At 44.9% G+C, this 27,288-nt stretch overlaps 1 protein-coding gene across 2 annotated transcripts in view; it reads right to left on the bottom strand.

Moving 5' to 3' along the window:
* Nucleotides 1–5,456: 5,456 nt before the first annotated feature.
* Nucleotides 5,457–27,288, bottom strand: part of catip (ciliogenesis associated TTC17 interacting protein) — a 38,329-nt gene continuing 16,497 nt past the window's right edge. For both annotated transcript variants that reach the window (XM_078552672.1, XM_078552673.1), the window contains exons 5-10: nucleotides 25,674–25,760; nucleotides 19,471–19,638; nucleotides 18,411–18,535; nucleotides 13,653–13,729; nucleotides 11,573–11,661; nucleotides 5,457–5,701 (exon numbers count right to left, since the gene is read on the bottom strand). In XM_078552672.1, coding sequence (XP_078408798.1) covers nucleotides 5,480–5,701; nucleotides 11,573–11,661; nucleotides 13,653–13,729; nucleotides 18,411–18,535; nucleotides 19,471–19,638; nucleotides 25,674–25,760 — 768 coding nt within the window. In that variant the 3' untranslated portion in view covers nucleotides 5,457–5,479. The remainder of the gene's footprint in view (nucleotides 5,702–11,572; nucleotides 11,662–13,652; nucleotides 13,730–18,410; nucleotides 18,536–19,470; nucleotides 19,639–25,673; nucleotides 25,761–27,288) is intronic.

Here is a 27,288-nt window from a genome sequence, read left to right as displayed (position 1 = left end):
CACTCACTGAATTGGAGAGAGGTGGTAATATCTACAACCAGAAGGTATTCTGTATTTTGTTGAAATTGGTATTCCTTCAAGTATAATGGTCAATATAATTCCCCATCTGATTAAAGGGTTATTGGGTTAGGAAACTTTCTGCATCTTGGAGGGAGGCGGTGACATTTATGGAGATGCTCAGTACATATTTGTGGAGAGAAGTGATGAATGTTTTAATTTTTCTACCCGAGCTAGGCTCTACAATGCTATTTTCAACTCTTCTCTGAAGCACTGTTCCATGCTCTGGGGTAAAGATGTTTTTCTTACTTGCCCATTGTTCCATTTTGTGATTCCTAGTTTATATCTCCCATAGATAATTATGGATTTAACTCTTTCCTGCAGCTATCCATCCTCAATATTCACACTTCTCTGCAAAAGCCCTTTCCTTGAAGGTTTGACTCCAGGGTGACTCTCTTCCAATTTTGCATCCATTATGCCTTTAGAATGGGGGAAACTTTCTTATTGTGGATCTGTCTTGGGATTCATGGGTTTCTTTCTCTGGAAGAAATCTTGCTGGTGATAATGGTATTTCATTCAGTACCTTTTTGTTTACATAGATATAGCAGCTCCCCTCTAAGGTGCTTCTTGCTCATCATCTCAGTGACATAGCTCTTTGCACACGTGCTCACTTATTAAAGTTGATCCTTATAACTAAATACTGTTACAGTAAAGAAAATCCTTGATGTTATTCTATCGTAGTATGCCTGGAACAATCAGCTCTGCTACAGAAGCACAAGATTCTCTGGAGCTAGCCAACTTCTATTCTGTATCACTTTCCCAATGAGCAAGAGTCACCTGATGTATTAACTCTTAAATACTAGATGGCTTCCTGTTAGGGGTAGGAGTTGCAAGCAATTATACACCAACAGCCCCCATCGTTAACACTCCTTTCTGGATCCTTCTGTTATTAACAGACCAATCACTTCATTACCTTGATGTTTCCAACTTGCCCCCACTTTTAGGGATTTTCATCTTGATGCTGTTTTTGACAGTAATATTTGCAACCAGGTGCCACTAAATTCTCTATGCTTGTCCAGTAGAAGTAAGAATTTACTATAGATTCTACTTGGCCTTTTTTCATTTCAATTGGTGTTTCACTTGAGGACGATGAGAACTAAGGGCCATTAATCAAAGGGAATTCAGGAGAAAGTCCAGTGGCCAGAATGAAGATTAAAATAGCATATTAAGGGGAAGCTAGACAAAGGTGGAGTGAAAAGGTTCACATAGTGCATACTAACCAGTATGGACTAGTTAGCCTGAATTACCTATTTTTGTTACCAATTTTATGTAATTGGCTTATACTCTTTAAGCATGGTTTTTTAAAAAAAAAAAATCTAGTTACCTACTCATCCAAGCCCACTTGGACCATGCATCTTCACATGCTTTCTCCTCCCTCTTCAATGGGAATTATGGTACCAACAGCTGGGTCATTTGTCCCCTTTAATGGTGTGGGCACTGGCAAAGACAACATTTACTGCCCTCGGTGAGCTGCCTCCTTGAACCACTGCAGTCCATGTGGTGAAACAAAACTTGGTGTTAGGTGGGGGCTCCAGTGATATGGGAATGTGACTTGGAAATGTTTTTTTTATATATTCTCTCTCCTGGGATGTGGGCATCACTGTCGAGGCCGGTGTTTGTTTCCCCCATCCCTAACTGCCCTTGAACTGAGACTTACCACATTTTTTATTCATTCATAGGATGGGGGCTTTGCCTGGGCCAGCATTTATTGCTCAACCCTAGTTGCCCTTGAAGGTAGAGTCAACCACATTGCTGTGGGTCTGGAGTCACATGTATGCCAGGCCAGATGAGGAAGGCAGATTTCCTTCCTTCCCTAAAGAGCATTTAGAGAATCAGACTGATAATCGTCATGGTCACCATTGCTGAGTATAGCTTTCAATTCCAGGTTTATTAATTGAATTTGAATTACACCAGCTGCTATGGTGGGATTTGAACCCATGTCATGAAAGCATTAGCCTGGGCCTCTGGATTTCTAGTCCAGTGACATTACCACTGCCACCATTTACCTTTTAAAATGGTGGTGTTTCCATGCCCCTGCTGCCTTTTGTTTTTAAGTGATGGAGGTCATGGGTTTTGGAGATATTTTTGAAGCCTTGGCTAGTTGCTGCAGTGCATGGTGTACACTACCTTGTTCCTATGCTGGAGGAGATGCTGATCAAGTGGGCTGTTTCCACCTGGATGGTGGTAAATGCTTCTTGGTGTTGGAACAGCAGTGATGGAGTGTACCACATTATACTTCCAACTTTGTAGGTGGTGGATAGGCTTTTTATAAGATGGGGCTTGTCTTCAGTATTCCCTGTTGATGCAAAATCTCTTGGTTATCTGTCATTTTTAATGGAATCCTTGACATCTGGTTTACAGGTACATCCAGAACATGGGAGCTCCATGGAGTTTGTACAGATGAATTTTCCCCCTCTGTTTGACCAGATAGCTGTTGAAGCTGCCAGGTTATCACTCTACAACAAGAGACGCACCATCACCAGCCAAGAAGTTCAGAGTGCTCTGTGTCATGTACTCTCTGGAGGACTTGCTATTAAATAGTTTCTGCCAAATTCTGATTTATGTAACTCAAATGAAATTTTTATTTTTTCAATAAATAAAGTTTGATACATCTATCTCGTTGGGTAGTGACTTTTTTTGGATTTAGTCTCCTAGGCATCCCTTTAATAGCCCAGGTCTTCTGAACTCTAGTGCATCATCTGGGTTACCTCAGTAGCCCCAACTCTAGGACTGTGGGAATTGCCCAGCAAGCTACCTGGGACCCTCCAGTTCTGGAGTTGGTCAGATTTCATATGGTTCTGACTTGCTTAACTGGATAGCTTAAACAGAATGTTGGATGGGGGAAACTCATTTAACTCCTAGGTAATTATACAACTGCCCCTGCCCCCACCCCTAGGTCCAACTGCTTTGCCTGCTGCTCCCTAGCCTGACTCAACCCTACTCCTTCCTCTCTAGCTTTTCAAAGAAACTTTGGGATATTAAACTTTCTGTACCAGAATAAGCAGCTGGTGCCATAATGGGTGTGGCTTCTGCAGATTTTGCTGCTCCCTCCCAGGCTTGCTGTATTTGGTCAGTTGTGAAGGATCCTCTGTTAGACTAGACAGGAAGGTTTTCTGTCTAATCAGGCTTGGAAATAGCATTGCTGATTCTGATCTGGAAAATCAGGGCTAATCATTAGCAGTTGTACTGCCTGAGCTAGAATTTCTTTCCTGCCTTTGACCAAGCTTCTCATCACCTGTCCTAATGTTGATACCTATTATGGGGTTTAAGAACCTTTTCTAGTGCTGTATATTGGGTCTACTTATTTAGTCCTTCAGACATGCTGTTTTCATCTTCCACTTCTCCATCATGGAAATGGTGTAATAGTAATGTCACTGGAGTAGTAAGAGGCCTAGACTAATACCCTAGGAATGTGGGTTCAAATCCCACCAAAGCAACTGGTGGAATTTAAATTCCATTATTAAAACTGGTCTATGATGGTAACCATGACAACTATCTTTGTTTTTTAAAAAAAAACCCATCTGTTGTCCTTTAGGGAAGGAAATCTGCTGTCCTTGCCTGGTCTGGCCTACATGTGACTCCAGGTCCATAACAATGTGGTTGACTCTTAACTGCCCTCTGAAATGGTTAGGCAAATGACTCAGTTCAAGGATAATTAGGAAAGAGATGACAAGTGCTAGTGCCCATACCCCATGAAACAATAGAGGGTAGGGGGGAACATCTGGACAGAATATCCCTTCAGGCGTTTACAATAGGTGGAGTACAGACTGTTCAACCAGCCTGTGCTTGCAAACTCCTAACGTTAGGCATAATGTTTAAGATGATGGGTCTGTGATTAGACACCACTTGCTGAACAATCCTGAATGCTAAGAATTACACCAAGAACCAATTTAAGATTAACACCAGGCTAGCAATGTGGCTCACTTGCGCTTGCTGGAAGCGATGTATAGTCATGTGCAAGGAACTGTCCCCTGCATGCAAAAGGAACATGTCCAAGACATTGCACCTCTTGCAACCAAGGAAATACAAACCAAGTTTATCCAAACTGCCCTTGATCTAACACCCAATCTAAGTGCCATTTTTAAAAATTAAACAAAAGCATAGGGGACAATATCACTCTCAATGCCTCAGCCAATCAGAGTTGGCTTGCCAACCAATCAGCACCCTTTTCACTTTGTTGCTCCCTTTAAAAATTTGGTATCCTTGTGTCTGTCTTGAGTGCAAGATGAAAAACTTCATTTTTTTTTTTAGCAACACCAGTTCTGTGCCTCCTCACAAAGTGCAGTCAGAACAATTACCCCTTTGTATGTTTTAAACACACAAGCGAAAGCTTGTTAAATCAACATGCTTCCCAAAGAAACTCAAATTGTGAAATATCTGTTCTTATGGGTGTTGGGCCACCATCCTCCTCTGAGGTAGGCATTGTTGGTATTGACTGTCCCTAGTTTACATGGTGGTGTGAGCCTTCATCTTGAACCTCTGCTGTTTGGTGTGGAAGGTTGCTTCCACAGTGTTGGGACATTCTGGGATCTTCAGCTCCTGAAGAGATGGCTGTTAAGTCTTGGTGTCGCCTGTCTCGGTCCGCTGGACTCGGAGGTGAGAGTCTTGTTTTACTCCAGTTATAAGGATCGTGAGTGACTTGGTTTCAACCCAGTTCTAAGTTAATGTGCATTAATTTTCACCAGAATGATACTGGGGCTTAGATTCAGGGCAGTTTGGATAAGTTTGGTTTGAATATCCTTGGTGGTAGAAGCGATACAATGTCCGGATTGAGGTGTTTAAAATGTTAAAAGTATCAAACGGTAGAGAAACACTTTGCTCCAGGGAATGAAGAAATGGCGTCATCTTCAATTAAGCCATTTGGCGTAATATCATGCACTTTTTCTCACAGATTAGTAAAAATCAACAGCCCCCCCATCTGCAAGACATGCACACACACACACACACGTATACACACCCAAAGGCCATATTGGTGCTTTCAAGAATAAATGATGGGCTTTTGTTAGGGACCAAAGCAAGTAGATCATGGCTCATTGACTTTAACTTCATTTAATTGAACCTGGGAACAGGGCTTTAGGTGAGGAGGGATGGGGTGCACTGGCTGATCTACGTTAACTCCTGGTCTGGCAATGTCCTGATTTTTAAATTTCTTACCTCTGTTTCCAAATGCCTCCATGAGCTTGGTTTCCTCACCAACCTTTCTTTGTAACTGCTCACAAGCCTCTGATTCCTCCACACCTCCAATTCTGGTCTCGAGCACATCTGATTTTCTTTGCTCCAATGTTAGCAGCCATGTCTTCAGCTGCCTAAACCTGACCACCACCTCCTTTTAAGATGCCTCTTAAATCCAACTGTTTGACTGTGTTAAAGATGCTATAAAAATGCAAGTCGTTATAACATTTACAGTGGATTCACAAAACCTTTAATTTAAATCTTTTTGTTCTTTGAAGGGGCTAGACTTCTTGGCGGTCAGGAAGGGTGATTGTTCTGTGCGGAGGGTGGAGAAAGAGGCAAAATATTCTGCAGCAAAGGTGACGACATCATGCGGTTTGCGGAGGAGAAGGAATTCCAGGAAGTCAGCCATTAAGGACCTCAACTCTGGGTGGTGTCGGAGATAGCTACCGTAGTCTGCTTTAAGCGCCTCCTGAAAGAAAGAGAAGAGACTTTGTTAACCAGCCTTTTAGGCCCATTGCCATTACAAGTTTTCAAAAATGTGCGCACATGTGTGGTGACATGGCAAAGGCAGGAAGCAGACAAGCTCACTGAGCCTGTCTGGTTCACTCAGTCTTCAGTCAATCCCACAGAACATGCTGAAGTTTTCAAATGTTAGCTATGCCTCCATGGGTAGCACTTTCCTCTCTCCCCTCTTGTGTCAGAAGGTCGTGGGTTTGAGACTCACTCCACAGAGACTTGAGCACAAATTTCAGGCTGACACTACTGAGGGAGTTAAAAGCAAAATACTGCAGATGCAGGAAATCTGAAACAAAAACAGAAAATACTGGAAAATCTCAGCAGGTTTAACAACATCTGTGGGGAGAAAAACAGAGTTAACGTTTCCAATCTGTATGGCTCTTCAGAGCTCTGAAGAAGAGTCATACGGACTCGAAACGTTAACTCTGTTTCTCTCTCCACAGATGCTTTTCCAGTATTTTCTGTTTTTGTTTACTACTGAGGGAGTGCTGCATTGGCAGAGGTGCCAACTTTCATTTGAGATGTTAAACATCCTGTGGCACTATTTCGAAGAAGAGCAGGAGTGTTCTCATCTGTGCCCGAGGGAGCCAATATTTATCACCCAACCAACATCACTAAGGCACGTCTGGCCAGTAGCACATGGCTGTTTGTGCACTGTAGCACATGGCTGTTTGTGCACTGTAGCACATGGCTGTTTGTGCACTGTAGCACATGGCTGTTTGTGCACTGTAGCACATGGCTGTTTGTGCTCTGTAGCACATGGCTGTTTGTGCACTGTAGCACATGGCTGTTTGTGCACTGTAGCACATGGCTGTTTGTGCACTGTAGCACATGGCTGTTTGTGCACTGTAGCACATGGCTGTTTGTGCACTGTAGCACATGGCTGTTTGTGCACTGTAGCACTTGGCTGTTTGTGCACTGTAGCACTTGGCTGTTTGTGCACTGTAGCACTTGGCTGTTTGTGCACTGTAGCACATGGCTGTTTGTGCACTGTAGCACATGGCTGTTTGTGCACTGTAGCACATGGCTGTTTGTGCACTGTAGCACATGGCTGTTTGTGCACTGTAGCACATGGCTGTTTGTGCACTGTAGCACATGGCTGTTTGTGCACTGTAGCACATGGCTGTTTGTGCACTGTAGCACATGGCTGTTTGTGCACTGTAGCACTGTCCCACTAAGTGGTAGAAAGGTGCACATTTTTCTCTCGCGATCTCAGGATGTCCCAAAGTGCTTTATAGCCAATGTTGCAATGTAGGAAGCATGGCAGCCAATTTCTGCACAGCAGACTCCCACAAACAGCAAATGAGACAATGACCAGATAATCTGCTTATGTTGATATTAGGTGAAGAACAAGTATTGACATCGACACCAGGAGAACTCCCCTGCTCTTCTTTGAATGGTGCCAATGGGCATCTTTCACAACCACCTGAGAGGGCAGAAATCTCATCCAGAAGGTAGTGCCTCTGGAAGTGCAACACTCCCTCAGTAATGGGGTTGTTTGAAGAAACACCACAGGCAAATGTTCTAATCTCAGAGTAGTGTCACTCTCTTCACCAATTTCCATCCTTGTGGTTGGTCTAGCAGAGGTTGCAGTTTATAGCAACTTAGAGCTGAGCTTAGAGCTGGCTCATCTACTGAGAGCTGGGTTAAGATCTGTTCAAACTCATTGCCTGTACAGCCCGCTTGGCCAACGGGATACATGGGACTGTCATCCCATTGTTCCAGTCTGTGCCCAGGTTTCAGACCCATCACTGTGCTGTGTAATGTTTACTTTTGCGATGGTGAAGGATGTAAATGCTGGGATATGGAACATGGTCAGCTTCAGGGACTTGGTGTCAACACTGCATACTCCTAGGTCAGATATGGGAAAAAACAGGAATAGGAGGTGGTGAATCAGTCTCCAAGCCTGCTCAGTCATTCAATTAAATCATGGCTGATCTGTATCCTTACTCCATCTACCTATCTTGGTTCCATATCCTTTAATACCCTTACCTAACAAAAATCTAGCAAATTCAGTTTTTGAAAATTTCAATTGACCCCAAGACTTAATAGCTTTGTTATGGGGAGAGAGTTCCAAATTTCCTACTGCCTTTTGTGTGAAGAAGTGTTTCCTGACTTCACCCCTGAATGGCTGGCTCAAATTTTATGTCCCCTTGTTCTGGATTCCTCCCACCAGAGAATATAGTTTCTCTCTATCGACCCTATTGACTCCTCTAATCATAAACATCTTGATTAGATCACCCCTTAATCTTCTACATTGAATGGAATACAAGCCTAGTCAATGCAGCCTGTCCTCATGATTTAACTGTTTTAACCCCTGGTATCATTCTGGTGAATTTGTGCTGCACCCTCTCCAAAGCCAACATCTTCATCTAGAGGTGCAGTGCCCAGAACTGGGAGTCACAGTAGGTCATTGTGCACAGGAGGTGATGGATATAACCATAACAAAGCTATTAAGTCTTGTGGTCAATTGAAATTTTCAAAAACTGAATTTGCTAGATTTTTGTTAGGTAAGGGTATTAAAGGATATGGAACCAAGATGGGTAGATGGATTAAGGATACAGATCAGCCATGATTTAATTGAATGACTGAGCAGGCTTGGAGACTGATTTGCCTCCTCCTGTTCCTGTTTTTTCTCATATCTGACCTAAGGGTATTCAATGTTGACACCGAGTCCCTGAAGCTGATCATGTTCCATATCCCAGCATTTACAATTACTCCAAATGGGGTCTGACCAGAGTTTTATATAAGTAACATAAATTTCAGTGTCAGATTTAGCAGGCTAAAGTTCCTTCTGAACTCCTGCAATGTGTCTCAGCCCCAATCCCAGAAGAATGTTCCCTACTGGAGGTGTGCCATGCTACAGTCTCTGCTGAATGAGATTGCCAGTTAGGGGGTTAATTTTGTAGCTTGGGCCCATTCATCCCAGGCACTGACATGATACTGTCAAAATTCGTTTCACATCTGACCCTTGCAGTCAGAAGACAGTCTTTCATTCCATGAATCTCAACTGAACTTGAATGAAGTTCCGCTCATCCATCACCTCCTGCACCCAATGACCTACTTTGACTCCCAGTTCCCAACGCCTCAATTTTAAAATTCTCATCTTCACATCTCTCCATGTTCTCACCCTCTCCCTGTCTCTGTAATCTCCTCCAGCTCTACAATCCTCTTGAGATCTCTGCGCTTCTCCAATTCTGGCCTTCTGTGCATCCCCAGTGTTCATCACTCCACCATTGGCAGCCTTGCCTTCAGCTGCCTGAGCCCTAAGCTCTGGAATTCCCTCCATAAACCTTTCTATTCTACTTTTAAGACATTCCTTAAAAATTACCTCATCTGTCCTAATATCTCCATATGTGGCTTGGTGTCAAATCTGGTAACTACCGTAAAGCACCTTGGGAACTTTTACTATATGAAAGCTGCTATGTAAATGTAAGTTCTTGTGGAATTCAAAACCAGCTTCCAGAGGTGAATGAGGTGCTAACTCACCCTGTAGCCAGTTATACAATAGGACTCTCTGGTGTCCTTCTTATGTCTCGACATAGCAACTATCAGCCTTTATAGGGAAGGTAACGTTGGGTCTTCCTAACTGGCCACAAAGAAGTACAAATGCAGCAGCTGGGGGCTGGGCGACAGCTTGCTGTGGGGGTAGATGGTCACCATCCTTTTGAGAAAGAAGCGACTAAACCTCAAAAGACGCACTGAAGACTGTCATAGGGAGCAGCGTGCTTTGGGTCTCAGCATCACAACTTGTTTTAACTCGTTACACTAAGCAGTGATGCAGCTTGCTGTAACTCAATGCTAGAGCAGTAATGCAGCTTGCTGTAACTCAATGCTAGGGCAATGGTGCAGCTTGCTGTAACTCAATGCTAGAGCAGTAATGCAGCTTGCTGTAACTCAATGCTAGAGCAGCAATGCAGCATGCTGTAACTCAATGCTAGAGCAATGATGCAGCTTGCTGTAACTCAATGCTAGAGCAATAATGCAGCTTGCAGTAACTCAATGCACTGAGCAGCGATGCAGCATGCTATAACTCAATGCTAGAGCAGCGATGCAGCTTGCTGTAACTCAATGCTAGAGCAGTAATGCAGTTTGCTGTAACTCAATGCTAGGGCAGTAATGCAGCTTGCTGTAATTCAATACTAGAGCAGCGATGCAGCTTGCTGCAACTCAATGTACTGGGCAGCGATGCAGCTTGCTGTAACTCAATGTACTGAGCAGGGATGCAGCATGCTGTAACTCAATGCACTGAGTAGCGATGCAGCATGCTTTAACTCAATGCTAGAGCAGCAATGCAGCATGCTATAACTCAATGCTAGAGCAATGATGCAGCTTGCTGTAACTCAATGCTAGAGCAATAATGCAGCTTGCAGTAACTCAATGCACTGAGCAGCGATGCAGCATGCTATAACTCAATGCTAGAGCAGCGATGCAGCTTGCTGTAACTCAATGCTAGAGCAATGATTCAGCTTGCTGTAACTCAATGCACTGAGAGTGATGCAACATGCTGTAACTCATTTAGGGAGAGGGGGTGGAGTAGTGATATTGGATTGGTAATCCAGAGACCCAGGATAATTGTCTGGGGACCCGAGTTCAAATCCCACCACGGCAGATGGCAGAATTTGAATTCAATAAAAATCTGGAGTTAAAACATCTAATGATGACCATGAAACCATTGCTGATTGTCATAAAAAACCCATCTGGTTCGCTATTGCCTTTAGGGGAAGGAAATCTGCTGTCCTAACCTGGTCACCTACATGTGACTCCAGATCCATGATAATGTGGTTGACTCTTAAAATGCCCGCTGAATAAGCGCAATTATGGATGGGCAATAAATGCTGGCCTAGCCAGCGACACCCAAATCCCGTGAACAAATAAAAAAAATCATTGCACTGAGCAGCAATGTGGCATTTTGTAATTCAATGCTAGAGTAGCAATGCAGCGTGCTGTAACTCAATGCACCAATCAGCAATGCAGCGTGCTGTAACTTAATGCACTGATCAGGGATGCAGCATGCTGTAAATCAATGCACCGATCAGCAATGCAGCATGCTGTAACTTAATGCACTGAGCAGGGATGCAGCATGCTGTAACTTAATGCACTGAGCAGCAATGCAGCATGCTGTAAATCAATGCACCGATCAGCAATGCAGCATGCTGTAACTTAATGCACTGAGCAGGGATGCAGCATGCTGTAACTTAATGCACTGAGCAGCGATGCAGCATGCTGTAACTTAATGCACTGAGCAGCGATGCAGCATGCTATAACTAAATGCACCAAGCAGCATGCTGTAACTCAATGTACTGAGCAGCAATGCAGCATGCTGTAACTCAATGTACTGAGCAGCAATGCAGCTTGCTGTAAATCAATGCACCGAGCAGCAATGCAGCATGCTGTAACTTAATGCACTGAGCAGTGATGCAGCATGCTGTAACTCAATGTACTGAGCAGCAATGCAGCATGCTGTAAATCAATGCACCGAGCAGCAATGCAGCATGCTGTAGCTCAATGCAGAGCAGCAATGCAGCATGCTGTAACTCAATGCACTGAGCAGCAATGCAGCATGCTGTAACTCAATGCACCAAGCAGCAATGCAGCATGCTGTAACTCAATGTACTGAGCAGCAATGCAGCATGCTGTAGCTCAATGCACTGAGCAGCAATGCAGCATGCTGTAACTCAATATGCTGCAACACTGCACACCTGTGGCTTTTTTTTTTAGTTTCACTTTTCTGGGTGGCCAGAGGTTTAAAAACAAAGAACAAATTTTCATCTTATGTTCAGTTTGAATTCAGGAGCCGTTCCAAGTCGCTATTAGATGTTACCGTTCTGTCGATAAATTTAAAATATAGCTGCATGTCCTCCTCCCAATTCAGCGGCTTCTTCTCAAATACTGGTTTGGGATCCGCTTCAACTGCAAAAGTTCAGAAGCAAAGGAAAATTCCTTAAATCAATAATAATCTAAAACTCTCCTGTAAATCCAATTGAAGGCACAATAAGTGATGGACCCCGGTGAAGTATGTGGATACTGTGCCCATCAAAAGAAGTGGGATAAGCTATGTGCAGCATTACTGGAGGTTAATAAGGTGGGTATGGAGATGGGTAAGTGTAGGGAATGTTATTTGCAGGGGGAAGTGGACCATGGTTGAATGATAGCGTACGCCTTGCTTCTGTATCCCTCAATACACCGATCTAACAAAAACCTATCAGTCTGAAGTCTTCAACTGACCCCCAGCCTCAACAGTTTATTGTGGGAGAGAGAGTTCCTTTGTGTGAAGAAGTGCTTCCTGACATCACCCCTGAATGGCCTGGCTCTAATTTTAGGGTTGTTTTGGGTTCCCCAAACAGGGGAAATAGTTTCTGTTTTTACTCAACAGCCGTAAAAAAAATCATCTGAAACACCCTGATTGTATCACCCCTTAATCTTCTATACGCAATGGGATTTGAGTCTGCAACTTTTCCTCATAATTTAATCCTATCTGCCCTATGGTATTATCTTGGTGAATCTGTGCTGTACCCCACCCAAGACCAGCATATCTTTCCTGAGATGTGGTTCCCAGAACTGAACACCGTTACTCCAGACATGGTCTAACTAGAGCCTTATACTTCCACCCACACTATCTTCCGCCCCCTTATATTCCAGTCCCTTAAAATGAAGGCCAACATTCCAATAGCCCTTTAAATGATATTTTGTATCTGTCCACTAGCTTTTAATGATTTCTGTATACAGAACCCTAAATCTTTCTGCTCCTCCATAGTTCCTAGTTTCTCGGCATTTAAAGCGAGCTTGATTGGTTGAACAGCCATTTCTCACTCAACATGTTTGATGATAACCCAAACCTTGACTAATACACTTGTGGTCCATGGTACTAGGGGATAGCTGTGTTATGTTTGTAAGAGCCACTTTGTTCATGTGGTGGAGTGCTGCGAACCCTGAAGTCTGCTTAAATGGGAACCCCACCACATTAAACATTCACCCCTTCCACCAACGTGGCTGTAGGGTATACCACCTAAAAAATGCAATACAACAACATGTCAAGACTTCTTCGACAGCACCTTCCCAATCTGCCCTCTCAGGTGGATGTAGCAGATTACACAGCACTATTTCAAAGAGTGGGGGAAACCTCTCGATTGGGGTGGGGGGGGTTCCTAGTCAATAATTACCCCTCAACCAAAGTCACTAAAAACAGATTATCTGGTTATCACCATACTGCTGTTTGTGGGAACTTGCTGGGTGTAAATTGGCTGCTGTGATTCCTACACTAACTTTAAAAATTACTTAGTGGCTGTAAAGCGCTTTGGGACATCCTGAGATTGTGAAAGGCGCTATAGAAATGCAAGGTCATTCGATCTAATGAAGCATCACGTGGCATCTAATGAGGGGAATGGTGGGCATTGAGCAGGGAGATAAGTTGTTGAAGGGGTACGCTTTTCAATGGATGCAAGGAGGTAACATGATAGAGGGGTTTGGGGGGATTTTGAGCCTGGACACAGCAACAATTGATTCTGTCACTATTAGAGGAGAGCAGGAAGGGTTGATAATGGAGCTCCAATATCAATGTAGCCCTCTTCCTCTAGTTGGCGTACTTTGTGTAGTACATAATGTTTGTAAGGCAAAACCACAGATTATAGAATAGAATTTTACAGCACAGGAGGCCATTCAGCCCAACATGCTTGTGCTGGCTCTTTAAAGACGCTATCTAATTAGTCTCACTTCACAGCTTTTTCCCCATAGCCCTGCAAGTTAGTCCTTGTCAAATACAAGCCCAATTGCCTTTTGAAAGTTCTTTTGGAATCTGCTTCCACTGCCCTTTCAATTAGTGAGCTCCAGATGTCAGCAGCTCTCTGAGTGAAGAAATTTCACTATTCCCTCCAACAGTGTAGCATGTATAATAGTCACAGTACCTGTTTGTTTCACATGAGGTAGCTTGGTCAGCACCATTGTAACTGGGGAGCCCACTTGCACTCTGCTTGTTAAATGTCTACAAGAGGAATGGAATGCACAGAGGAATCAATGAGGAATGAACAGTGTCAATGTCAAACTAGCAGAAACAGCAACATGATTAAAAAAAAAGGCCCAAGATGTTTCATAGGAGCTTTGTTGACACTGAGGCACATAAGGAGACATTAGAAAAGGCTAAAGAGGGGGGAATTAAAGAGAGTCTTTAAAGAGGTAAAGAAGAGGTGTTTAGAGGAACAAATCTAAAAAGTAAGGCAATGGTGGAGCGATAGAAATTGGAGATGTGTAGGAGGCCAGAATTACACGTATAACTAGGTTTCTTCATCCATGCAGCATAATTCCAAGATAGAGGCCTTGCAGCCCATCATGTCTATGTTGACTCTTTGATAGGATTATCCAATTAAGCTCACTTCCCTACTTCCCCATATTCCAGGCATTCAAGGGGAGCCAGTGACATACTGATAATGTCAGTGGACTAGTAATCCAGAGGCCCCGGCTAATACTCTGGGGATAAAAACAAAATAATGCAGATGCTGGAAATCTGAAATACAAACAGAAAATGCTGGAAAATCTCGGCAGGTCTGGCAGCGTCTGTGGAGAGAGAAACAGAATTAATGTTTCGAGCATGTATAGACTTCTGTTTAGCTCTGAAGAAGAGTCATACGGACTCGAAACATTAACGCTGTTTCTCTCTCCACGGATGCTGCCAGACCCGCTGAGTTTTTCCAGCATTTTCTATTTTTAATGCTCTGGGGACATGGGTTCAAATGCCACCATGCCAGTTAGTGGAATTTAAAATTAAACTAATAAAATCTGGAATTAAAAGCTACTCTCAGGAGTGGTGACCGGAGAAGCATCTTCATTCACTCAGTTGTATCAAACTCCTACAAAGTCACAAAGGAATGAAACCGGACAGAGCACTCAGCTTTGACCTAGGCACCAGAAACGATCACAGCAATCTCAGCCCTATCGATCCTGCAAAGTTCTCCTGACCAACATCTGGGGGCTTGTGCAAACACTGGGAGAGCTGTCTCACAAATGAGTCAAGCAACAGCCTGACATAATCATACTCACTGAGTCATACCTTACAAGTAATGTGCCAGACACCACCCTGGGTATGTCCTGTCCCATTAGCAGGACAAACCCACCAGAGGTGGCGGCACAGCGGTATACAGTTGGGAGGGAGTTTCCCTGGGCGTCTTCAACATCGACTCCGGACCCCATGAAGTCTCATGGCATCAGGTCAAACATGGACAAGGAAACCTCCTGCTGATTACCACCTATCCACCTCCCTCAGCTGATGTATCAGTGCTCCTCCATGTTGAACACCACTTGGAAGAAGCGCAAAATGTGGCAAGGGCACAGAATGTACTCTGGGTGGGGGACTTCAATGTCCATCATCAAGAGTGGCTCAGTGGCACCACTACTGGCTGAGCTGGCTGAGTCCTAAAGAACATAGCTGGGTCTGCATCAGGTCGTGTGGGAACCAATAAGAGAAAAAACCTACGTGACCTCACCCTCACTGATCTACCTGTCACAGATGCATCTGTCAATGAGAGCATCAGTAGGAATAACCGCTACACAGTCCTTGTGGAGATGAAGTCCAAACTTCACATTGAGGATACCCTCCAATGTGTTGAGTGGCACGACCACCATGTTAGATGGGATAGATTTCGAACAGAAGTAGCAACTCAAAATTGGACATCCATAAGATACTGTGGGCCATTAGCAACAGCAGAATTGAGCTCAACCACAATCTGTAACCTCACAGCCGTCATATCCCCCACCCTACCATTCCCATCAAGCCGGGCGATGAACCCTGGGTCAATAAAGAGTGCAGGAGGGCATGCCAGGAGCAGCACCAGGCATACCTAAAAATGAGGTGCCAACCTGGTGAAGTATAATACAGGACTACTTACATGCTAAACAGTGGAAGCAGTAAGTGATAGACAGAGCTAAATGATCCCACAGCCAAGGGATCAGATCTAAGCTCTGCAGTCCTGCCACATCTGGTATTGGATGGTGGTGGACAATTAAACAATTCACTGGATGATGAGGCTCCACAAATATCCCCATCCCCAATGATGGGGAAGCCCAGCACAGCAGTGCAAAAGACAAGGCTGATGCATTTTAAACCATCATCAGCCAGAAATGCATCTCTGCCTCCTCCGGAGGTCCACAGCATCACAGATGGCAGCCTTCAGCAAATTCGATTCACTCCACATGACACTGCACAGGATACTACAAAGACCATGTGTCCTGACAACATTCTGCCAGTAGTACTGAAGATTTGTGCTCCAGAACTAGCCATGTCCCTAGCCAAGCTGTTCCAGTACAGCTACAACACTGGCATCTACCCAGCAATGTGGAAAATTGCCCAGTTATGTCCAGTACGCAAAAAGCAGGACCAATCCAACCAGGCATATTACCGCCCAATCAGTCTATCCTCGATCATGAGGAAACTAATGGAAGGTGTCATCGACCATGCTATCAAGCAGTACTTACTTAGCAATAACCTGCTCACTGATGCCCAGTTTGGGTTCTGCCAGGGCCACTCAGCTCCTGACCTCACTACAGCCATGGTTCAAACATGCACAAAAGAGCTGAACACCGAGGTGAGGGGAGAGTGACTGCTCTTGACATCAAGGCCGCATTTGACTGACTGTGACATCAAGGAGCCCCAGCAAAACTGAAATCAATGGGAATCAGGGGGAAAACTCTCCATTGGTTGGAGTCATACCTAGCACAAAGGAAGATGGTTGTGAAAGAGCACCTTTGCACCTTAACTCCAGGACATCACTGCAGGAGTTCCTCAGGGCAGTGCCCTTGGCCCAACCATCTTCAGCTGCTTCATCAATGACTTTCCCTCCATCACAAGATCAAAAGTGGGGATGTTCACTGATAATTTGCGCAATGTTCAGCACCATTTGCAACTCCTCAGATACTGAAGGAGTCTGTGTCCATATGCAGTAAGACTTAGACAACATTCAGGTTTGGGCTATAAGTGGCAAGTTACATTCGCGCCACACAAGTGCCAGGCAATGGCCACCTCCAACAAGAGAGAATCTAACCATTGCCCCTTGACATTCAATGCTATTACCATCACTAAATCCCCCACGATCAACATCCTGGGGGTTACCATTGACCAGGAACTCAACTGGACTAGCCATATAAATACTGTGGCTAGAAAAGCAGGTCAGAGGCTAGGAATCTTGCGATGAGAAGCTCACCTCCTGACTCACCAAAGCCTGTTCACCATCTATAAGGCACAAGTCAGGCATATGATGGAATACTCCCCACTTGCCTGGATGAGTGAAGCTCCCACAACACTCAAGAAGCTTGACAATGTCCAGGACAAAGCAGCCCACTTGATTGGCACCACATCCACAAACATTCACTTCCTCCACCACCGATGCACAGTAGTAGCAGTGTGTACCATCTACAAGATGCACTGCAGGAATTCACCAAGGCTCCTTAGACAGCACCTTCCAAACCCATGACCATTACCATTTAGAAGGACGAGGGCAGCATATATATATATCCTTTTCCTTTCTCCCTCATATGTTTATCTAGCTTCCCTTTAAATGCATCAGTGCTACTTGCCTCAACTACTCCTTGTGGTGGCAAATTCCACATTCTCACCACCCTCTGGGTAAAACTGTTTCCCCTGAATTCCCTATTGGATTATTAAGTGACTATTTTATATTTATGGCCCCTAGGTTTAGTCTCCTCCATAGTAGAAACATCTCTATGTCTCTCCTATCAATCCCTGTCATCATTTTAAAGCTTTCTTTTAGGCCACACATCCCTTTCCTTTTCTTTATTCTTTCATGGGATGTTGGTGTTGCCGGCAAGGCCAGCATTTGTTGCCCATCCCTAATTGCCCTTGAACTGAGTAGCTTCACTTCACTTGCTAGGCCATTGCAGAGGGCAGTTAAGAGTCAACCACATTGCTTTCGGTCTGGAGTCATATGTAGGCCAGACCAGGTAAGGGCGGCAGATTTCCTTTTCTAAAGGACATTTGTGAACCAGATGGGTTTTTACAACAATCGATGAAAGTTTCAAGGTCACCATTACTGAGACTAGTTTTATTTCCAGATTTATTAATTGAATTTACATTCCAGCAGCTGATGGTGGGATTTGAACCCATGTCCCCAGATCATTAGCCCGGGCCTCTGGATTACTAGTCCTGTGACATTACGCCACCATCTCTCCACAACAGGGGTGGTTTAAGAGAAAAGAACCCCAGCCTGTTCAGTTTTCCCAATAGTCATTACCTCTCAATTTTGTTATCATCCTTGTGGATATTTTTTACACTATTGCCAATTGCCTGGGCCCTAAGCCCCCCGTCTCCTTTTAGGCCCTCCTTAAAACCTACCTCTTTGGCCATGCTTTCGGTTGCTCATCCTAATTTTATGGGATGATGGGTGGTCACTGGCAAGGCCAGCGCTTCTTGCCTATCCCTCATCCAAGCCCCACAACCCACTGAGTCAGGGCAAAGAGTGCCACCAATTAAGCCCAGTTGGTTTTTACATGGAGTATTGGAACCCCAGATTCATACACAGGCATGAAGAAGCAATTAATTCAACATTAAACATTCAGTATTGTGCCGAGGTTCTATGTTGGCGCTACAATGGGTCTTGGGCACCCAAACTAGCAAATAAATAAATGTTAGAACATGGCGGGGCTGCTCCAGCACTCACCCATCCGGCAGGAAGTTGCACTGCCAGCTCATGGGACCATCTTCCTCTGAGTGAACTGTCCTTTGGATGCCCAAAACATCCTTTTCTTCCTTTCCAATCTTCATCATTCTGTGCCCCAGATCCATCTGTTGAAAAGAAAAAAATTCACAGGACAAGGAATTCATCAGAAGTCCAGTAGTTGCTGTTGCCAAAGACCCATGGGATTATATGAGGATACCAGACAATCGGATGGTTCAACACATGTCAGGAAATAAAGTCCTGCACGTATGTAGCACTTTTTGTGACCCCAGGACATCCCAAAGTGCTTTACATTAGCAGCAAAGCCACTATCGTGATTTGATAAACATGGCAAACTCCCATAAACAGCAATATCGATGAACATCCGATAATGTGTTTCATTATTTGTTGTCAGTTGACACCTGGAAGAACACCCCTTCTGTTCTCAAAATAATGCCTAGCCATGTTCCACCTGAGAAGGCAGATGGGGCCTTCAGTTTAACAGCTTACATGCTGTTAACAGTGCAGCACTCCTCTGGTACTGCACAGGGAATGCCAGTTTAAATTTTGTGTCCAAGTCTCTGGAATGGGATTATGAACCCAGCACCTTCTGACTCAGAGGCAAGGGTGCCACCCATGGGTCACACATTGTACAATCACAGATACATAGAGGGAGGTAAAATGTAAACTGCTTGAAAACGTACAGCATGGGAGAAGACCATTGGGCCCATCATGCTGTATTGCCTCTGACTGAAATAGCTATCCAATTAGTCTCACCGCCCTGCTCTTTACCTCTAGCACCGCCTATAATCAGACAAGACTTTACAGGTGATTTTTGTTCAATCAGAAAATTATTTTATTTTATTGTGAATTCCCACCTCTCCCCCCTTCCTCCCGACAGTTTCACTCCAAGTAGGGGAGGTGGGTGGGCTGGGCAGGGGGGGAGCACAGAGTTTACTGAAACTCAAAGTCAGATTGGTTGTGACATTTAAAAATCTCTGGTAACCCATGCTCCCCTCCACCCTCACTCTGCCGATTAAAGGACCCCAGACTCGGTACTTACATATGTGGAAGGGGAAAGTTCCATTTCAGTATCAAAAGAGAGGAAGACCATGTTGTCAGGGACCTTGTTTCGTTGGGCTAGAATTCGTAAAAGGATCAGGTTACTGGCCTCCGACACAAACCCTTGCATCTCCTCCAGCGTGAAGGTCAAAGTCTTGGATTTCACATTCTGATCAAACAACATAAGAGAGTGTTTAACATGGAACTGTATTACACTTAAGTACTTTGAGCCTACAGCACAGAAACAGGCCATTCAGCCCAACTGGTCTCTGCTCCAGACGAGCCTCTTCCCATTCATTTTCATCTCTCCCCATCAACATATTCCTTACTCCAAAGGTGTTAATCTAGCTTCCCCTTAAATATACCTCTGCTTTTCGCCTCAACTACTACTTTTGGTAGCGAGTTCCACATTCTCACCACTCTCTCGGTAAAGAAATTTCTCCTGAATTCCCTATTGGTTTAAGTAGAGACTAACTTATAGTTATAGCACTTGTTGTGATCTCCCCTACAAGGGCAGTCATCCTCACTCTTAATACTTCCAGCCTTTCCTGATAAGCATACCCTCTCAGTGTCTTGGGGGTAACAAAAGAGGAATTTGCATCCTGCAGTAATCTGTTGTACTGAGTGGTTCTGAATGCCCTGCAAATGAATGCATTGTTCAGAGTAGTACTGAGCCCTTACAGTCCCAGCTTCGGTCTGTGGTTACTTTGAGTTTGTTGACCTCATCCTTGAGGGATATTCTAATTTGGTCTCGGTATCTGTGGCTGTGAAGGGTATTAGTCTTTTCTTTGTAATTTATTCTTGGGATCAGGGAGATACAGGCAAGGCCGGCCTTTATTGTTTAGTCCTAGTTTGCCTTTGAAAAGATAGTGGTGACCTTTCTTCTTGAACTGCTCTCCCTTTCAGGACATTCCAAAGTTCCTTACAACCAACTGAGTCCTTGTTTGAAGTGTAGTCACTGTTGTAAGGTAGGAAACATGGAAGCCAATTTTCGCACAGCAAACTCTCAAAAACTGCAATGTGACAACGACATCTGTCTTTTAATGATGTTGATTGAGGGACATATATTTATCCAGGACACTGCGGGGGGAACCCCCTCCTCTTCTTCAAAATAGTGGCTACGGGATGTTTTATACCCATCAAGAGGGCAAATGGGACCTTGGTTTAAAGTCTGACTTGCATGACGGCTCCTCCAACTGTGCAGCACTCCCTCAGTGCTCATTTTGTCAGCCTGGATTGTGTGCTCAAATCTCTGGATTGGAGGTAGTTTTGCCAGTGTCTGGGATATGGTCGGTGGTCTCTTGGCAGGTGCAGCCAATTGGATGCGCTGATCATTGGCCACACTGACATGCCTTTCACGCTGTACCACTGGGAGCAGCATACTGTGACTGGGCCGCTTTCAGACAAGCGTGCAACATTACTTGAGAGGGTACTTGAGAAACTATTTCCTTGGTTGGAGGGAGTTAGAACAAGGGGACACAGCCTTACAAATAGAGCTAGGCCATTCAGGGGTGACACCTGGAACTCTCTTCCACAAAATATCTTGCCTCCATTCCCAGTAATCCTCAATTTTCACTGGCGTGGGTAAGGGTGCAGGTAGCCCTCGCCCTGCAGCCCCAACCTGGCTGGCTTCATTGTGGAAGGCCATCTCCTAGCCCCCCACAACTTTCATACAGTCGGACCAGCTTCTCCATGACTCGGGTTCACGGCCCCTCGGAGGAGTCGTGAACCACAGTCTGGATTCAGGAACCTTTTGAAAGGTAACTTCAAAAGGCCTTACCCATTCCCACATGCCCCGTCTATTCCAACTCACAGCTAACTCATGCCTTCCACCCACTCCCATGGTCCCTTATATCTCCCTTGCCAACTCATGCCTCACACCCCCATGGCCCTTTATTGCCCCCATACCAACTCGATACCAACTCATGCCACCCCACCCACCCCAATGGCCCCTTATACCCTCCATGCCAACTCATGGTACTTTCATGTCCATTCACCCAGTATACACTATGTACAGGATGAATTAACCTTATAGTTACAATGGCATGTGTGAAACTGCTTAAAAGTCCATTTATAATTTTTTTAAAAACAAAATGGTGTCCCTACAGCCCTATAAAAGTGTCAATCAACCAGACCATTAAAGTATCAATAACAGAAGCTTTAAGCATTTGATACCTCTTAATCTTGTGCAAATAAACATTGACAGCTTGACAAGAGAGATCACAGAAAAATAACTTATTGTAACCTCATTGAGATGTCAATCAAGCAAAGTGAACAGTTCTCTCCAGCTGCGTAAACAGAGTTGCAAGTCTGGGCTCTCAGCTGAAATTTCCCAGCTCAGCAGATGCGCCTTGGTAGTGAAAATCTGGGCCAATGTTTCAGGTCAGGGACTTAGAATGTTGTTTGGTAAGGGTATTGAAGGGTAATAACCAAGAGTACATAGCACACATCAGCCATGAAATCATCTAACTGAATGCACAGAACAGGATGAATGGACTGAATGACATTTTCTTTCTTTCATCTTCCTGCTTGTAGTCAAGTAGTCATGTATCTATTTCTCTCTGCTGTCCCTACTTTCTCTGGAGATAGAAGCCTCCACACGCACTGAGCCTCTGTCAGAGAGGGAATGCTCATCTCTGTCTGCAGATGTGGGAATGAGGGATATGAGTGTATCTCTCCAGCAGCCTGACCCAGTATGGCCAACCCTCAAAGACACAATTCCCCACTAATTGACCTTAGCCTAACCAGAAATAGTATCAGTGATCCCTGGCTCCTTCCTACATATAACGGTTAGACTTTGTGAACTTAAAAGGGTCACAAATACTCCATCTAAGTAATCCAGTTGCCTGGACGAATGATCCAGAGTCATGTGTTCAAATCCCTCCAAGGCAGCTGAATTAATTTTAAAAATCTAGAATGAAAAGCTAGTATCAATAACGGTGAGCATGAAACTACCGGCTTGTTATAAAAACCCATCTGGTTCACTGATGTCCCTTAGGGAAGGAAATCTTCCACCCTTACCCGGTCTGACCTACATATGACTCCAGACCCCAGCAATGTGGTTGACTCTTAGCTGCCCTCAGAAATGGCCTAGGAAAGCCACTCAATTGTGTTCAAGAAGGTGCCCCACTAGCATCTTCATTCAGGGCTATTTTTTTTATTCATTCACGGGATGTGGGCTTCGCTGGCTGGGCCAGCATTTATTGCCCATCCCTAATTGCCCATGAGAAGGTGGTGGTGAGCTGCCTTCTTGAACTGCTGCAGTCCATGTGATGTAAGTACATCCACAGTGCTGTTAGGAAGGAAGTTCCAGGATTTTGACCCAGCGACAGTGAAGGGACGGCAATATATTTCCAAGTCAGGACGGTGAGTGTCTTGGAGGAGAACTCCCAGGTGGTGGTGTTCCAATGTGTCTGCTGCCCTTGTCCTTCTAGATGGCAGTGGTCGTGGGTTTGGAAGGTGCAGTCGAAGGAGCCTTGGTGAATTCCTGCAGTGCATCTTGTAGATGGTACACACTGCTGCTACTGTGCGTCGGTGGTGGATGGAGTGAATGTTTGTGGGTGCAGTGCCAGTCAAGCAGGCTGATTTGTCCTGGACGGTGTCAAGCATCTTGAATGTTCTGGGAGCTGCACTCATCCAGGCACGTGGGGAGTATTCCATCACACTCCTGACTTGTGCCTTGTAGATGGTGGACAGGCTTTGGGAAGTCAGGAGATGACTTTCTCGTCGCATGATTCCTAGTCTCTGACCTGCTCTTGTAGCCTCAGTGTTTATATGGCCAGTCTAGTTCAGTTTCTGGTCAATTGTAACCCCCAGGATGTTGATAGTGGGGGATTCAGTAATGGTAATGCCATTGAACATCAAGGGGCATTGGTTGGATTCTCTCTTGTTGGAGATGGTCACTGCCTGACACTTGTGTGGCATGAATGTCACTTGCCACTTGTCAGCCCAAGCCTGGATATTGTCCAGGTCTTGCTGCATTTGAACATGGACTGCTTCAGTATCTGAGGAGTCGTGAATGGTGCTGAACAATGTGCAATCATCAGCGAACATCCCCACTCCTGACCTTATGATAGAAGGAAGGTTATTGATGAAACAGCTGAGGATGGTTGGGCTGAGGACACTACCCTGAGGAACTCCTGCAGTGATGTCCTGAAGCTGAGATGACTGACTTCCAACAACCACAACTATCTTCCTTTGTGCTAGTTATGAATCCAACCAGCAGAGAGATTTCCCCCTGATTCCCATTGACTCCAGTTTTGCTAGGGCTCCTTGATGCCACACTCGGTCAAATGCTGCCTTGATGTTAAGGGCAGTCACTCTCACCTCACCTTGGGAGTTCAGCTCTTTTGTCCATGTTTGAACCAAGGCTGTTATGAGGTCAGGAGCTGAGTGGCCTTGGGGGAATCCAAACTGGGCATCAGTGAGCAGGCAGTTACTAAGCATGTGCTGCTTGATAGCAATGTTGATGACCCCTTCCATTACTTTACTGATGATCGAGAGTAAGCTGATGGAGCGGTAATTGGCCAGGTTGGATTCGTCCTGCTTTTTGTGTACAGTACGTAGCTGGGCAATTTTCCACATTGCCAGGTAAATGCCATTGTTGTAGCTGTACTGGAACAGCTTGGCTAGGGGAGCAGCAAGTTCTGGAACACAAGTCTTCAGTACTATTGCCGGAATACAGGGCCCATAGCCTTTGCAGTATCCAGTGCCTTCAGCCGTTTCTTGATACCACATGGAGTGAATCAAATTGGCTGAAGACTGGCACCTGTGATGCTGGGGACCTCCGGAGGAGGCCGAGATGGATCATCCACTCGGCACTTCTGGCTGAAGATTGTTGCGAATGCTTCAGCCTTATCTTTTGCACTGATGTGCTGGGCTCCTCCATCATTAAGGATGGGGATATTTGTGGAGCCTCCTCCTCCAGTGAGTTATTTAATTGTCCACCACCATTCACAACCGGATGTGGCAAGAGGGATCGCTTAGCTCTGTCTATCACTTGCTGCTTATGCTGTTTGGCATGCAGGTAGTCCTGTGTTATAGCTTCACCAGGTTGCCATCTCATTTGTAGGTATGCTGCTCCTGGCATGCACTTCTACACTCTTCATTGAACCAGGGCCATGAGGTTACAGATTGTGTTCGAGTACAATTCTGCTGATGGCCCACAGAGCCCCATGGATGCCCAGTCTTGAGCTGCTAGATCTGTTTGAAATAAATATCCCATTTACCACACAACATGATGGCGAGTATCCTCAGTGTGAAGGCAGCCTTCGTCTCCACAATGACTGTGTGGTGGTCACTCCTACTGATACTGTCACGGACAGATACATCTGCAGCAGGCAGGTTGGTGAGGATGAGTTTTTTCCCTCACTCAACCAGTCTAGCAGCTATGTCATTTAAGACTCGGCCAGTACTGGTGCTACCGAGCCACTCTTGGTGAAGTCCTCCACCCAGAGTATATTCTGAGCCCTCAGTGCCGTGGGGGATTTGAACCCAGGTCCCCGGAGCATTACTCTGGGTCTCTGGATTGCTACTGGTGTTCAACATGGAGGAGCACTGATTCATCAGCTGAGGGATGGAGGGCAGTATGTGCAGGAGGTTTCCTTGCTCATGTTTAACCTGATGCCATGAGCCTTCATGGGGTCCAGAGTCGATGTTGAGGACCCCCAGGGCTGCTCTCTCCTGACTGTATAACACAGTGCCACCACCACCTCTGCTGGTTTCCAGTTTCATTCCTTTTTTTTATGTTACAACTTGAGTCATTCAATTCAGAGCGCAGTTAAGAGTCAACCACAGTCACATGTAGGTTAGGTAAGGACAACAGATTTCCTTCCCTAAGGGGGCATTAGTGAACCAGATCGACAATGGTTTCCTGGTTGTCATTGGACTAACGATTCCAGATTTTTATTCAAATTCCACCATCTGCCAAGGCAGGATTTGAACCCGGGTCCCCAGAGCATTACCCCGGGGTCTTTGGATTGCTAGTCAAGCGACAACACCACCGTGCCATCACCTCCCCCTATTAAGGATGGACGATAAATGCTGGCCTTGCCTATGTTGCTCACTTCTGTGAATATGAAAACCTCAGCATCAGCCATATTTTATGCGATTAATACTCCTATCCTTTTGGAACAGTGAATTCTTTGGCTTTCAATGCTGGGACACTTTCACATGTTATCACAGCTCATCCTTGCACGTGCCTACCTGTCCAGATGTGATTTCCTTCGTCACAACATAACCATCATCTCCCTTTTTCATGCTTGTCTTCCTCACCAGGGGTTGTTCCTTCAGCTGTACCAAAACACCAAAAAACACACAGGTGAGAGAATTGCTGTCAACCTCTACCAATCATACGCAGGCCTCCTGAGACACATGTAATGCTTTAGAGGCAAAAACCCCAAAAGTATGAAAATCAGAGAAAGGGTGCAGAAAACTACATCCAATCTGCAAATTTACCTCACTGAACAATTAAACTCTTGAGTCACTGACAGTAACATCATAGGAGCCATAGCGGTCTCGTTCCAGAGACCAGAGCACAAAAAGCAAGGTTGACACTCAAGCGCAGAACTGAGGCAGTGTTGCACTGTGGGAGGTGCTGTCTTTCAGACGAGACATCATCCCGATGCCCATTCTGCCCTTTCAGTTGGATGTAAAAGAATCTATGGCCTCTATTTTAAAGAAGAGTGGGGGAGCTCTCCCCAGTCTCCTGGGTCAATATTTATCCTTAATCCACATCACTATCACCGATTTTCTGATCAATATCGCATTGCTGTTTGTGGGAGCTTGCTGTGCACAAGTTGGCTGCTATGTTGCCTCCATTACAACAGTGACTACACTTCAAATGTACTTCATTGGCTGTAAAATGTTTCGACACATCTGGTGGTCATGAAAGGTGCTGTATGAAGGCAAGCCTTTCTTTCTATAGGAAATTCACTAGAAAGGAAGACTTTCATCTTTAACAACTCCAGGACACTTAACATCACTTTAAAGTCCACTTTGAAAAACTGTTATATTCTAGGAAACACAGCAGCTAACTGGTGCACAGAAAGACCCCACAAACAGCAATCACCAGTTAATCTTTCTCATTGATGTTGGTCAAGGGATAAATATTGATTAAGACACTGGGGATAACTACCCCCAACCCCCACCGCCACCCTACTCTTCTTCAAAGAGTGGCCATGGGATCTTTTACATTTGTCTGAGAGGGCAGACAGAGGCCTTAGTTTAGTGTCTCATCAAAAGACGGCACTGCCGACAGTGCAGCAAACCCTCAGCACTGAGGACCGGGGGAAATAATTCCTCTCTCTTGGACCCTACTGCACTGGGGGTGTCAGCTGAGATTTTTTTGCTCAAGTCTCTGGAGTAGGGGCTTGCACCCACAACCTAGAGTTACCCACTGAGCCAAGGCTGACACCTGTAGTTGTTAGGAGCCAGAATGCAACATGACTGTTGGAAAAATATTTCAACAGCTCGTCTGGTTTTGAGTTCAATACTGATTCCAGATTGGCAGCTCTGACAAAAATGTGAGCAATTTGATTGGTTTCACAGTGTTCTCATACCTGATCAACAACATTTGGACATTTAAGCCAATCTTTCACATTTAAGATACAGCAACTATTGGATCCAAGACATTTAATTAGAAAGAACGCCAAGCACTAAAGCTGGAAGCCTTTGTGATTGTTACTGGAGATTTGCACACAGAACTTGAGAGATACGCTTAATCTATTTCAATTGGATTGCTTAGAATTTCCAGCACAGAAACAGACTATTCGGCCTATTGTATCTTTGATGAATGGACCACAGGAGACTCAGGTACAGG

Source organism: Cetorhinus maximus, chromosome 11 (genome assembly GCF_964194155.1).
Source record: "Cetorhinus maximus chromosome 11, sCetMax3.hap1.1, whole genome shotgun sequence".
In the NCBI taxonomy this organism is placed as follows: domain Eukaryota; kingdom Metazoa; phylum Chordata; class Chondrichthyes; order Lamniformes; family Cetorhinidae; genus Cetorhinus; species Cetorhinus maximus.
The sequence above is the reverse complement of the archived record's forward strand: the minus strand, read 5'-3'. Positions and strand labels throughout refer to the sequence as shown.